Source organism: Epinephelus moara, chromosome 2, assembly GCF_006386435.1.
Source record: "Epinephelus moara isolate mb chromosome 2, YSFRI_EMoa_1.0, whole genome shotgun sequence".
Lineage (NCBI taxonomy): Eukaryota > Metazoa > Chordata > Actinopteri > Perciformes > Serranidae > Epinephelus > Epinephelus moara.
The window spans coordinates 28,418,399-28,432,867 of record NC_065507.1 but is presented as its reverse complement, the minus strand read 5'-3'; the positions used below and the strand labels follow the sequence as shown (position 1 = coordinate 28,432,867).

Sequence of the window (14,469 nt, the reverse complement as noted above, 5' to 3'; positions counted from 1 at the left end):
ACCAGTCAGTTGTCTCTACTACGTGTTTGTTGTAGTTCAGTCATATGGTAGCACATTAAACAAAACAGTAAATTTGTGGAAAAAGTTAATTGTGGTGACTTTATTGACAAATACTGGAAAATACAATGTGCATAAAAACAGTACAAAATTCAAGTAAAATGAAAAAGTGCAAAAATAATGCGTTTAAAAACATTAATGCAAATCCATCAAAGTAAAAAAACCTTAAAAAGAACAGATATTTCAGAATGTAAACAGGATTATTTCACTTCTAATGCTGAACTAAAGCTGCAGTTTCAGTAAACCTTCATATCCAGTTTGCGCACAATGTAAAGCAGAAGGTTGAATCCAAAGCTGTCTCATCTTCACACTGTACTCTTGACATCAATGACGATGGAGTAACTGACCAGCTGAGCGTATTCCTTACTGTCCTCATCCTCCACTGCTGGCTTCTTCACCTCAGGAGAGCCGGGCTCTTGCATCAGAGATGTCAACGCTGAGAGGGACTCCCGCTGCTGATTATATAGAGAGAATAAAACAAGTTGAGAAACCAGAAAAACAAGATATGTTTACAGGATTTATAAACACATTTCTGAAAGGAAAGTAAACTTAAGTGTTAACTGAATTTAGTCTTACTTTGTGTTGTTTCCTGCAACATCCTTTGCTGTAAAACAAGAGATTTGTGTATGAATCATCTGTCTTGAATTTTTTAAAGCAGCTTGTAGGGCTGAACAGCACCACTAGATGGCACTGTGACTTAATCTGACGCTGAGTTCAGCTCAAATAGGCAAGTTGCAGGTGTGAATGTATTATGTTACGGGAATATGAATGGAGACAAGTGGTGGCCCAAGTCCTCATCATTGATCTCTGATGTCAGAAGCAGCAGCTCACTTTGTACATTATGACCTCGGTGACATCACCCCAATGATGACCTGCAGTTGTCAAAAAGTGTCCCCACTACTGGAGAAGGGAGAGGGGAGGTTGACGTTGGTCCCAAAATAGCATTTCTCCCGGGGAGTCATGTTTTCTTGTGTACGCTTGTTGTACGCTGTGTGACTGACCTTCCCAAATTAGCCTGACAGGACCTTCCCACTGGAGCGAGGGATAATGGGACCGAGGCTCTGTCAACCAATGGCACCTTGACCAAATGTTCTGACCGGAGAGCCAGGCCTATTGAAATAGCTTCTGAACCTCTGCTGTGCTGCACAGTGCAGCTTTACTCACAGCAGGGCCTGATCGGATCCTGACAAACATTCTTCAGAGAAGTTAGATTTGGCAGCAAATGTGAAAATGTGGAAACTTCTGCAGGCAGAAACCATAAACAGTTCTCAGATCGTGACAGATATCCCACATCAGTCGTAAAAGACGAGTGACTCACTGATTTTTTCCAACAGCAATAAGATTAAGAAATGGATTTGTAGATTTTTCGCACTGATGAATAGCAGTTTGGATTTCATTACACTAATAACTTCATGTGGACTTTCTGAACCTTTTACCTTTGCTTTTGCAATGTGGCATCGATGATAATGTGCCAACAAGCAGCAGTCTGCTGCAGAGAGTGCCAGAAGTAACGCTGCTAAAAGCCGTAGCAGGAAACTGGAAAATAAATCTGTTTATGTTACTGACAGAGGGAACATTTTCTACCTGTCTACAAGCAGGGCTGCGGTGGCAGAGGCACCTGTCTGCTTCAGCCACATCGCTTCCTGTTTGTGAATATAATACTTTGGTTTTGGTGAGTTGGGTTAACGATCTGTGCATCCTGTTTGTCTCGTATTGTGTGCCACTGACAGCGTTGGCCTCATTTACCCTTCAACACATCACCTGCCGAGTTCCAACCTGTCACCTGTGGAGGCATTTAACTCACCAGCACACCCAGAGGGTGACGACGAGGATGAGGATCATGGCAAAGGCCGAAGACATGCAGATAATGGCCACAAGTGCTGAAACACACAGACATTAAAATTGTCAAAGCCACAAATATTAACCAAGTCTTCTCATTTTGAAACAGAAAACCTACGTCAGCATGCTGATATGATCTGATCGTCTTCGGCAAACATGTCGATCTGAGCGCAGATGGAAAACACAAGATAAGCAAGGTTGGTAAGTTCTCACCAAACTGTTTGTCCTTGCTCATGACCTCCACGAGAATGTTGACAGTGGCTGTGTGGTGATAGAAGGACGCCTGGCAGGTGTACAGGCCTTCATCCGCCTCTGTGAGCTCTGACTGGAAGACCATTGCATGCCCTTCCATTCGGACGTATGAGCCGACGTATGAGCCATCTCTCCTGAAACACAAGTGACTTTTAACTGAGTTTGTCTTTAAGGGGTTATTTTGTATTATTCTTATTGGTCCATCTCGCAAGAGTGCCTGACTTCCTTCCTCTATCTGCTCTAACTCCATCTGCGTCTCCTATAGACATAAATGTTCAAAACTGCACAACAAACATGAAATTTAATTTGTATTAAAGGCCCACTGTGTAGAATTAAGAGGCATGTATTGGCAGATATCGTATATCATCTTCATAACTATGTGTTCAGTAGTTTTTAATAACCTGAGAATAAGAATTGTTGTATTTACCTTAAAATGAGCCTTTTATATCTACGTATGGAGCGGGTCCTCTTGCACAGGGTTCGCCATGTTGTTCTACAGTAGCCCAGAACGGACAAATCAAACACTGACTCTAGATAGGGACATTCTTGTGTTTTTGCATTTTCCTGTTCTCGTGTCTGCCACCATATTTCTCCTACATGCTTGGCACACGGGAGAAGTTTCAGTTGTGCACCATCATTGTTAGATGCCACTAAATCCAACACCCTGGCCCCTATAGAAGGTTCAGTAATTTGCTAAATCAGCTGGGCACTGTACATTTTAGCAGAGGCTACACATGTGCCAGAAGTACATGTGCATTGGTTGGGGCTATTTTCAGCTGTGGATTAATACGCATTTGGTGCTCCAGTGAGTATTTATAGCAGGGTGTGTTTGTGGAACTGATTCAAAGTAAACAGTGCCTACAATTTAATACAACGAGGGGCTGTGGTACAGAGGAATAAGTTGTGTCAGGCTTTGGCTACACTGATGATCAATTCATTTTGGTCTTTTCATGGGAACTGCTGATGATTGGAAAACATATAATATCTCTAAACTTATACTTTAAGGTCAAAGTGATGCTGGATGATACTAATGTTACGGAAACAATCCAGTTGACATCTTCAGCCTGATATTCTTAACTCTCTGAATGTGTTAGCTCCTTTAAATAGAGAGAACTGTGCAGCCCACAGTGCGTACAGGTGCTTGCCCGTGATGATTAGGTGGAAGATAATAAAAGATAGTCCACCTTTTACAGCTGAGGTCGTACTCTGGCACGTTGCCTTCGACACGGAGCAGTACTCTCTGGTTGCGATGATTTTCCTGGAGAGTCAGTCTGTGTGTGATGGTTTTACCACCGTAGCGGGTTTGCAGAGGAGTCGTGTGGTTTAAGACTCTCACGGAGGAGATATCTGCAGAAAAGTCAGATGAACTTTGAAGACGAACTTTGTATCTTTGGTTATCTGAGTGCATTGATGTGTTATACTACATTTCATGTAATCTTGTTTCTGTTAAACTCACGGTATTTAGGAATACGAATGGTCTTCTTCTCTGTGGCTCCATGTTCAAACTGATACACACAGGTCAGGTCCTGTCCCTCATGAAGGGCCAGTGGAAACTGATAAGTCAGCCTGGCTTTGCGGACACGCCCTTCATACTCTGAGTTCAGGGATGTTTGGCCTTTGGCATTTTCGGGAAGGACCCAGGCGAGGTTCGTCCCGGCACCCTCCCCTCTGCAGTCACACACTGCCAGCCAGAAGGGAGAGTCCTGCTGCCTCACCACAGACACACTCAGCACAGGGGCTTCTGAAAAAGAAAACAAGGGGTGACAGGAAGGGGATGAGCAGCTGCATGAGTCACAGAGAGAAATATCTCAAAGAAAGAAATAACGTACTGTGCACAAGAATGTGTATTGTTCTTTTTTCTGGTGCCTCCAGGCTCAGATGCTCCACCATGCAGGTCACATTCTGACCGGAATACAAAGAGGACAAGAAGTACGCAGAGCCACAGGCCAATACCAAACCATCAGCCTGGACTTTAGTCTCTGACACATAACTGATGCTGTTGTCTTTGTTTCCAACATGCCAGGTTATGTTTGCTGCAGGGGCAACACTGGTCACAGAGCAGTCCACCTTTGTGTACTCGTCACCGTCTTTCCACTCAGTGCTGGAGTCGATGGTGATGTTTGGGCGAGCTGCGTGAGAACAGAAGTTAAACTACAGGAAGCGAAAGGTTTCTTTTGAGAGAAAGATAAAAATCTGTGGCGCTCATACATCCAAATATGTCCGCTACTCAGACAAAATTATCCATCGCTTGATTTGTTGAACATACCGCAAAGAGGGAGGGTTATGCTTCTGTTCTCTGGCTCCTCAAACGCAGGGTGATTTATCACACACTCTGCAGTGAGCTCCCAAGGCGAGCAGGCAGGGAGGAGTAAAACTCCTCTGACAGAGTGGCTTCCATTATGAGAAGTGAAATTGAACCAAGAGACTCCAGACACACCCTCTGGTAGAAGCCAGGACATGTTGGCTGCAGGAACAGCATCAACTGCTGAGCACTCAATCACTCTGTGTCCATCTTCAGTCTTCGAATCAACTTGTATAGTAGGAGGAACTGAGAAGAAAATAAAGTTTCACATCACTGTTTCATAGTAAGACGATAAAAATTCAACATGTAGCCACGGAAGTCTTAAAACAAACAGATGCAAAGAGTTTCACCCACCAGGCTGTACAACATGAGGTTTCACTGTGACATTTAACTTCAGCATCGCTTCAAGATGGCGATACGAGAAGGTACATTCGTACAGGCCGGCATGCTGATGCTCCACGGGACCCTTCACTGTGAGGTTACTGCCAACCAGCTCCACACCCTCAGGCAAGGGCCCATCATCTCTAGAGGGAAATACATTCTTCAGTTTTAAGGTTTTACCAATATTAAAGATATGACTTTTTTTCAATCAGGAAACATGTCTAAATCTGGTTCCTGCTGTCTATCACTTGTGGTTTAGTGCCACCAAATGTGTTACCACATCCTCCACAATGTACGTAGCTTGTTTCAGTCCCCATGCACACGAGAAAAAAAGTAGTATTGATGTTACCTGCTTCTGTCAATATGTTTCCTCTTTTTATTTTTTTCTCCAAGAGAAAAAGACGCTCATAGCAAGAGAGAGACAATAACATCTTAGAAGTTGCCAGACTTTACATCACCTAATATGTCTTACTTTTTGCAGGTAGCATTGAAACGTGGCACATTCCCCGTGATCTGCAGGCTGATGACGACGTCACTCTGTCCTTCCTGCAGCTCCAAAAATTCAGTGCCTTGGAAGTCATCACTCTTGCTTTCCAGCTCTGAGTTCAACAACTGAACTCTGGATAAAGCTGCAGAATAGAAACCACATTTCTGTTTTCTGCAACGTCTACCTCATGAGCACCAGCAGAGCTTTTCAAATGTGAAACACTGATTGTACTCACAAAAAGATGGCAGTGTTATGACTCGTGACTCTTTGTGTGCAAATTTGGGGTGGTCAAACAAACAGGTGACATTCTGCCCCTCATACTCGGTTGCCGGGAGGAGGACTGAGCTCGTTTGCATGTCTGAGTCTGGGCTGTCCTCCCTCTGCAGCTCTTTGTCGGTGTTCAAAGCCAAGGAGATGTCAGCGTCAGGTCTCCCTCCAGATGAAATGCAAGAGACCACCCACAACTCACTTCCTCCTTCTTGTACCATCTCTGCTTTAATGGTCACATTTGGCCTCGCTAAAGAGCAGGAAGAAAGGCGAGAAGAGTTATTCTTTCACAAGGACTAATGTTTTTTCCAGCAAATTAAAAAGTCAGATATCAGGTTGAGGCTCAGGGTGTTTTTGTTGAATAGGAAGCCGGAGCCGGATGAGCTGAATGTTAGCTAAACACAAGCCGTGAGGGGCTTCTGCTTGGGTTTTGGAGAGTGCTGACTTAGGCTTATCACCTGTCCCATCTGTTGGCTGGGCTGCAGCTGAGAGCAGATGTCTGGCCCAGCTGCTGTCCAACCAAAGCTGAGAGAACTGCAGGCTTTAATACAGGGAATCAGCCGAGATCAGAGTCCATTATCAAATACATAAAAGTCATGGTGTCATACAATAGCCAACCATCCCTAATGAGTAAGAGGAGTGAGCTTGGCTGTTGCGGAAGGGTATGCACATTTAAAGCGAGTTAAAGTACTTTGGCTTAAAAAATTTCATCTGTTAACACCAAGAGTTAATGTGTAGATTTTATCACCGCAGTTCGGAAATTACCTAAGCTGCAGTACTTCAATGGGTTGTGAAAGTATCACGGACAAATGAGTTGGCTGGCCTGGCTCGTGCTAATGGGATTGTTACCGTACAGCCTGCTGTATGCACACTCACTGTATCCATGCGGGTATCTGGATGCCCTGCATTGCATAAAGTGCCTAAAAAACACTTAACTCAGATGAACTGCTTTAAATGCAAGGCAGCCAATAAGCCGCCTGTGCCCACTGGGGAGCATCTCAATTTCAAACTGAAAGGCGGAGAGGAAAACAAACATTTTGAGAGCATTAAAAGGTTGATGACCAAATTGAAATGGTCCTGACAATCAGCATTATGTTGCACCACACAAGAGTCTTTACTTGGTCTGTTTGTGCCAATTATGTTACTTCATGTGTGCTAGAGGCAGTGCATGTAACATGGGAACCAGAACATGCTGGGTGTGAACTTGAACATTGCTGAACCAGTTTTTGTAACTTTGTAAATTTATGTTAATAGTTGCTCATTTCAAATTTGTATAATCTAATTTTTTTTTGCCACTTGGGGGCAGCAGAGACAAATTGTGAATACAACATTGACATATTGTCTCATTAGCATCCATTTGACCATCCAAATTTAAGTCTAACATTGACGCTCCGTTTTTGGTCTCCACCAGCACCTAAAGAAAATATCTGACTCTCTAGGCTAAATGCTCCACTATGTCCCTTGAGGGCTCATTTGTGCCCAACGCTAGATAGGTATACAGACAGACACACAGAGAGCTTTCTGTTTGTACTTTGCGTTCACTTTGTCTGTTTTTGCATGTTTCCTGAACGCTTATGGACATGAATGAAACGGAGCAGTCTCACCAGAAATTTACGGGGGCAGTGTAAAGTATTTCAAGTGAGACACAACACAAAAGAGACATTTTAAAAACTGGCAGAACTGAATGAATTGGTAATATAGTGAAAAGAATTTTCTGTCCACATGTTGCAATGTATGTAAGGACACACAGATCACCGCCACCTACAATGCTGCCTCTGTTAAAAGGTCCATTATTATAACCTCCTTCACCATCACCTCATTTGTTCTTGTGGGTAACTTCTGATTCGGCTTGATGGATGTCAACATAAGGGACGCATGGAAGTATGTAGGCAGTGACAGTTACAAAGAATTAAACAAACGGATCAAATTTCGGTATGTAAATGAGCCATTAGTCGCTAACTGTGTCTGTTAGGTGTTCAGTTAACAGGTAGCAAACAGACTAATCAAAGTTTTTCCGCTGAAAACAGCTGCCTACTGCAGCATAACACAACACTGGTGAGAGTGAACCAGAACAGGAGGTTATGGGCCTGAAAACCAAAATAATGAGCTGGAAAGAAGCTAAAATGCTCTGTAGAGCTAAGAGTACAACACATTCTCCCTCCGACCTCGTCACATATTGACGTTTTGGTCATGGACTTTCCACGTCCACATGCGATGTGCAGGGCACCCTGGGTGCTTTGGTTGTTGACGTTCTGGGACGCCGTGTCAAGTTTTGCTTGTTACATGCATTGTCTTCTTTCAAGATACACTTCCTAACCCAAACACACATGGTTGGGTTTAGACAACAAAAGCATGTGGTTAGGTTTAGGAAAAAAGAACAGGGTTTGGCTTTGGAATCTTACGGGACACAAGCACTGCTCTCTCGGGTGAAAGTCAACGTTTGTTGGACCCATCCACCACTGCTCCGGGCTGCCCCACTTGAACTTTTGCCCGCTTTAACTTTCATCCTTGTCCTGCCAAATTTCCCCCGATGCTACCAGGCACTGTTAAACTATAATGGCACCCAGCCCCGTATCATGCTGATGTTAAAGGATGCTTTTTTTCGTTGGTGTCTGACGCTGCATGTTACTGCCCAAGTGTAGGATTTCGACAACTTCAGAGTGAGACCGGGCTCAAGACAAACTGGAGAGTCAGGTCCTAGGTCTCTGTGGACTCATCACTATGACCAGCTCCTTTTTTATATACACAGTCATTTTATCTGTTAATAATATAAAAATATTGATTAACTTTTTAATTGTATATTCAACAAAAAAACGTCTATAGAACAAAATATATATACATATACATATATATATATATATATATATATATATATATAAAGTGAGCATGCTAGATTTTAAGTTTCCTCTAATTCGAGATTCTTCGATCATAGGCTATACATCATGAATATTTTATGGTGAGCAAGACCTTCCAAAGTTGGTCAAAAAATTTTAACTAGAGAAATGCAGTCACCAAACTGCAAGCTGTGCACTGTGGTGTGATATTGTTATCAGTTACTGGGTTGGTTGTTGCTGCATTATGGTGTTCCACATGCTCGACGTCAGTGAAAAGAGTGCATTCCCACATGAATGCATTACATTGTGCAATGTGATTTATGGTCTGTCACTGTTGTATATGGAGCAGAGTGGGAAGGAACAGCCAGTGTGAGATGCTGAGTCATGATGCACAATTACAAAACTCTCACTGGTGATGCAATACAATATCTCACCTCCTGGCAACACAGAGGGACACTCACAACAACAATGACAATGCTCAGCTGTGAACGTGAGCTTACTGTAGGTTTCCACCCTCACTGTGGTGAGTTTGGGGTTTGGGAGGGTCGGGTGTTGAACCACGCAGGTCACGCTGTCTTCGTCCTGCAGGTGGGTGGGGAAGCGGAGGATGCTGCTCAGAGTGGAGGTTCCGTTTGAGTGTATGGTTTCAGTCACGTTCACAGTGAAGGGGTCACCTGAGGGAGGACGGCCACCGACCAACCAGCTGATCCTAGGAACAGGCCGGCCACCAACTGCAGAGCATGACACTGACTGGTAGTGAGTGCCGCTTATGGTCTCAGCATTCACCACAATCTGTATGTCAGGCCGAGCTGTGAAAGAAGTAAAAAATGTCATCTTAAATGACAGCAACCTCATCAGGCTGATTTCCTCTTATAAGAGAATAACACACAGCTTACCTACTACAGTGACGAATACGCTGTCAGAATAATATTCCTCCTCTGATTCAAACTCGCAGATGTATTCTCCCTCGGCCTCCACACTGGACACCTTCATCTGAACTGTGAGGTTGGTCAAAGAGTCTGGGTAGGAGAAGTCTTCACGGCTAAATGGCCTGCCACTTAAAAATCCTGCCAGTCGCTTGGATTTAAATTTAGAACTACTCTGGCGTCTCCACTCAGCGCTCTGGATGTCGCTCTCGCCCAGATATATACAGCTCAGGTAGATGTCCTCTCCCAGGACTCCTGTGACATTGTGTGTGACCTCAAGAAGTGGCTCTCCACTCGGACCTGAGATACAGAACAACACACTTTTCAATAACAATGAGAGGTCATAAGTTCAACTGAACAGCCCTAAAAATTGCAAACACTAGCAGAGCAGAAATGTCTTAGAGGGGAAAATGTGATTGTTCAGACAGACAGCAGGTTGATAGATGTACGTTATTGTGCCTGTGAGAGTGGTTTCTGCACATCCCATTGTCTTTCACTGGTTAAGAGAAACAGTGATGGATGAGGCGGACTAACTGGGTCAGTGGTTATGAGGTTCTCAGTCATTTTATCATGATTAGAAGGTGCCAATGACTAATCAATATAAACAAGAGTCCACAGCCACAGCAGTGCTTTGAGCTAAAAGCTAATATCAGCATGCTGACACATTTACAGTGGCAATGCTAACATGCTAACTATCTTATTGCATATTTGCACGCCAACATTAGCTAGTTAGCACTTAGCACTAAGTGCAGCTGAGGCTGATGGGAATGTCAGTAGTTTTGCAGGTATTTGGTGACGAACCTACAGATGATACAATTTACCCAGAATTAAAATGCATCCATTAGCTTTGCCTGCTCAACCTTTACAGTGCTGGAACCCACTTTTCCCCTTCTCTAACATCAAGTAAACTGACGACCCCTGACTCAGTGACATATTTTATGGATATTTCATTTTAGCACAGAACATCTGAAACTGTAGGCTGCACATTAACCCAAACAGTGAATGCAATAACTGCAGAAAGTTTGTGGGAGATTTAGATTAACTGTGTGCAGATTATATCCTGTGAACATTGCACCTGAGATAAGTTTTCAGCGGCACTTGCCCATTGTTCTATTTGCTCTTTGGTTGTTTTGACTCCGTACTTTTCTTATGCAGGACACTGTTAGCAGAGAGTGAAGGCTCTGTGAATACAGTTTGTGTTCAGGTCTTCACCTTGCCCTTATCCTGTGAAGGGGTATTTAAGGATATGTCTTAAATAATAATCTAGACTTTAGAAATAACTATAAGGCCTCATGACCCCCATGTGAATTTTTGGCAACCCCTAGTGAGAGTCAGGACCCCTAGGTTAGGAACAACTAGGTTAGACAGTTGTGACAGGCAATAGGCGAGAATTAAAATGAAAAAAGAAAATGGAAAATAAATCAGATTTTATAGGTCATAACTGAATGTTGAAATGGATGGTTTCCTGAAATGGAAACTACAGCAGCTTAAATGCAAAAGCTTAGATTGAAATGTGCTATAAGAAAGGAAACATATAAGATTCGAATGTGTATTAAATCCACAATCAACAAATGTCAGTCTCATGGAGGCACTACAAGAAAAATCAGGGGATCACCAAAGTCAGTAGGATTCATCCTCTGGAGACCATGAATGTAAGTATAAAATCAGTCGATCCAATGCAATCCATCCAATAGCTGTTGAGATATTTCAGTCCGGACCAAAGTGGCGGGCCGACCCAACAACAAACCAGCGGTACCATTGTTGCCGTCAGCACGGCTACCAAACATAAAGCTGCAACCTTTATGAAATGATATGAAAGTTATGAAAGTTCAAGAAGACCTCTAATAATCAAAGGGCTTAAGACAGGAATCAAACTTTGAGCACACAATGGCACTTGGCAAATGCAACCTTGTCCCCTCAGTGTATATTTAATAGAGGACTCCATTATGTTAATGGAATGAAAACAGTCCAAAAGTTACGCCCTGATCCATACTCGAACACAGACCACCGCTTCCCTCCACACAGTTGAGAAATCAGCCACGATTAGGGGAGGTTTCACAGGAGAGGACATTTAATAGAAGCTGACAGGTTTTAACACTTGCAGAGAGGACAGTGTGCAGACTCTAATGCATACAAAGTTCCCTTCATCCTGCTCCCTCCTCTGACTTTATCAAAGTGCACTCGAGGACACAGTTGCCCCATCAGCCAGCTGAAGCCAAGAACCTCTATTCGGCCCCAGCCATATGATGAGTAAAATTATGCTGCTGCACTGCTTCATGGAAAACCACAGAACATACTGCTGCAGTGTGAAGTGTTTGCATCAAACAGTGAAAAAGCTGAAACTCTGTTGGTTTCACTATACATCACAGCAAATGGAAACAATGTGGAGAGCCAAAGCCTTTTAAGAGGAGAGGACACAGAGGGAGAGAAATAAATATGCTGTATCAGTTCAATTATGCCTTGTGGGTTTATAATTCATTTGCCCTTGAAGGTTATTGCCAAAATAAATGTCAGCCAAGCATGGAAAAGGCACACCTTAAGGATACAAACTAAGTAATAACTGAGAGGAAAAAAATCAGTTATTCATGCACTGCATCATATTTCCTGAGCCCCAGGGGCTTCTTTTTCTCACCAAACAGCAACCATTCACTGGTGGTGCACAGCAACTCTTCCTTTGCAGAGTGGGGATGTGGTGAACAAATCCGACTTTAAAAAACAGAGCTTTTTCACATGTTTAAACTTTCATCTCCAGCTGAGAGTCCCACGATGACTGCAGAAACAAAGACTTAAAACGGTACAGTAGGATCTCTAAGTTAGTGTAGGCTGCAGAGGGTTTTCCCCTTACACAAAGAAAAACCTTAACAACCCTCGTATATTAACTTTTAAAGGCTGTAAGGAAACAAATGTGGCTTTAGGTGACAATAATGGTCGATAATAATGAACTGACTGCTGGAGTGACAATGCCAATATGCCATCAGAAATATATTGCAGAAATAGTTATTACATAGTGTGTTTCAGGATGCGCCCAGCATGTGGCTTTATTGCCCGTGTGCATTTATAATTGGACTAATCACTTAGGAAAACCATAGCAGCCCTGTTTAGTGTAAATGCCACAGGTTAAACGAGACCTTAAGGGCCAGTAAAATAAGCCCATAAACAGCTGACAGTCACAGACGGATTGTAACCCTGCAGACTTACCCAGAATTTCCAAGGAGTGAGCAACATTTAGGACAAAACCCAAAATCAACAGCCCTGAGCATCCCATGCTGGTGTCATTGAGTGAAACAGAGTTGGCTCAACTGACTGTATGTAAAGCATAAGGGTATTTAAAGTGTGTGTGTGTGTCAATATGTGTGTGTGTGTGTGTGTGTGTGTGTGCTGTGGTTTATGGTTAGAGGTACACACCCAGCTGACACTGATGTTTGTGCCTCTGTGTGTGTGTGTGTGTGTGTGTGTGTGTGTGTGTGTGTGTGTGTGTGTGTGTGCATGTTTGCTGCCGCTCATACACCCATATGTGTGCAGGTTCACACACACATACACCTACACACACACACACACACACACACACACACACACACACACACACACACACACAATAGCTGTGCGTACAACTGCTTCTCCCCCTTCCTTCTGAAACAATAACTGGGCTCTTTTGTGCATCAGATTTGCATGTCTCTCTCAGTTTTCACTTCAGACTCTGTTTTCTCCAAGTCACCATGCACTATGTGTCTGCTCAGTTACTCAGTCACCTCATATAGCAGGGCGCCTTGGGAAGTGGTAAAGAGCATGCATCATTCATACTGTGCCGCCCCTGCTCGGGCACTCAGAGACTGCCTGTCTGCAAGACAGCTTGCTGCTGCTGCTCATGCCCTGCAGTGTGGGAAATCATTCACTTCTGGGTATTGCTTTATGGCATTATGCTCCTCTAATTCACTTTGAGGCTGTGTTTTGTTTTTGTTTTCCTCAGTAAGACCTATTTGCTGAGGACAAAACTGCAAACAGACACAAATGAGGGTAAGAAAGGTAAAGATGTTTTTCACGGGACTAAGCACTGCACAGCATTTCAGGCCGGTCTATGTGTGAGTTTTTTATTTCCTGTTAAAGTTGATCAACTTTAGTGTTGAGTCATCGATACCACAAGAGGATGACAGTGAATGAAATGACCTGACAATAAAGAAAAAAAAAATGCTACCGACACATTTTGATTTCGTGTGGTTTGTAACGGCTTTTTGAATCGTCTGGTACAAAACTGCCAGTCGTAGTGAGACATTTCATAGCCTGTGAAAGTGGGTTTTACAACAAAGAAAGTAGTTCTCTCATCCTCTTTCTCTCTCTACCACACACACACACAAACACACACTGCAGCAGAGTCAAGCTTCAGAGGGGCTTGCACTACACAAACATCCCTTAAATGCCTTTTCATCCACAGACCTCCCTTACAGTGCTGAATGTAAAGCCTCACTAGCATGATAAGAGGCCAAGGCCCTTAGATACACCTATCACTGAGTATGTTTACATGCACACTGTTATTACAATTATTACAATATTCTGAATTTGATACGAATCATATAAACATTGAAGCCCGTATTAGTCGGCTCTTAGGAGCAGTCTTTGGACATGTATACAGTGCATTCAGAATATGCATCTCAGTTGTGGTTTTTAGTTTGCGACACACAGCCTCTCTTGCCTGTTTATGGTCAGCTCTGTGCGCTGTCATGGATACACTGTACACAGACCAGCTCAACAACAGTTTGCTAAGCTGGCGTACAGATGCATGCCCAAAAGGAAAGCCCCATTTCTGGACAGAAGGAGAAACACAGCGACTTTTAAACATTGCGAAAGACTTGGCTATCAGCAGGTTTTTGGATATGCGCAAATATCGCAACGCTGAAGGTGGTTGAAGGAGTGAAAGAGGTAGGCTGTGTTCGCACAATTAAAGTTGCTCACCATCTGGTGGAAAACTAAAAAAACAATCGTATCTGATGCAAGAAAGTGACACAAGCAGCTCCAGCCGTTCCACTTTTACATATTTAGAATGATAAGCGACATGTTAGAGTGAGTATGCATGGTTGCAGGATATTCATTTTCATTAGCCATGTAAACAATTTAGTAGGAATATTCATG

General features: G+C 43.2%; 1 protein-coding gene across 2 annotated transcripts; it reads right to left on the bottom strand.

The window, feature by feature from the left end:
* Positions 1-84: 84 nt before the first annotated feature.
* si:ch211-149e23.4 (uncharacterized) lies at positions 85-12,635 on the bottom strand. Of its 2 annotated transcripts, XM_050069036.1 has the most exons (15): positions 12,544-12,635; positions 9,316-9,645; positions 8,920-9,228; positions 5,554-5,835; positions 5,304-5,460; positions 4,805-4,974; positions 4,415-4,696; positions 3,978-4,277; positions 3,605-3,889; positions 3,333-3,495; positions 2,576-2,641; positions 2,110-2,282; positions 1,862-1,937; positions 634-661; positions 85-512 (listed from the first exon to the last, which is right to left on the bottom strand). In XM_050069036.1, the coding sequence occupies exons 1-15, from the start codon at positions 12,608-12,610 to the stop codon at positions 363-365; spliced, it is 2,838 nt and encodes a 945-aa protein (XP_049924993.1). In that variant the 5' UTR covers positions 12,611-12,635; the 3' UTR covers positions 85-362. The 2 variants fall into 2 exon arrangements, with proteins under 2 accessions (XP_049924993.1, XP_049925001.1); XM_050069044.1 differs by lacking the exon at positions 2,576-2,641.
* Positions 12,636-14,469: the final 1,834 nt, after the last annotated feature.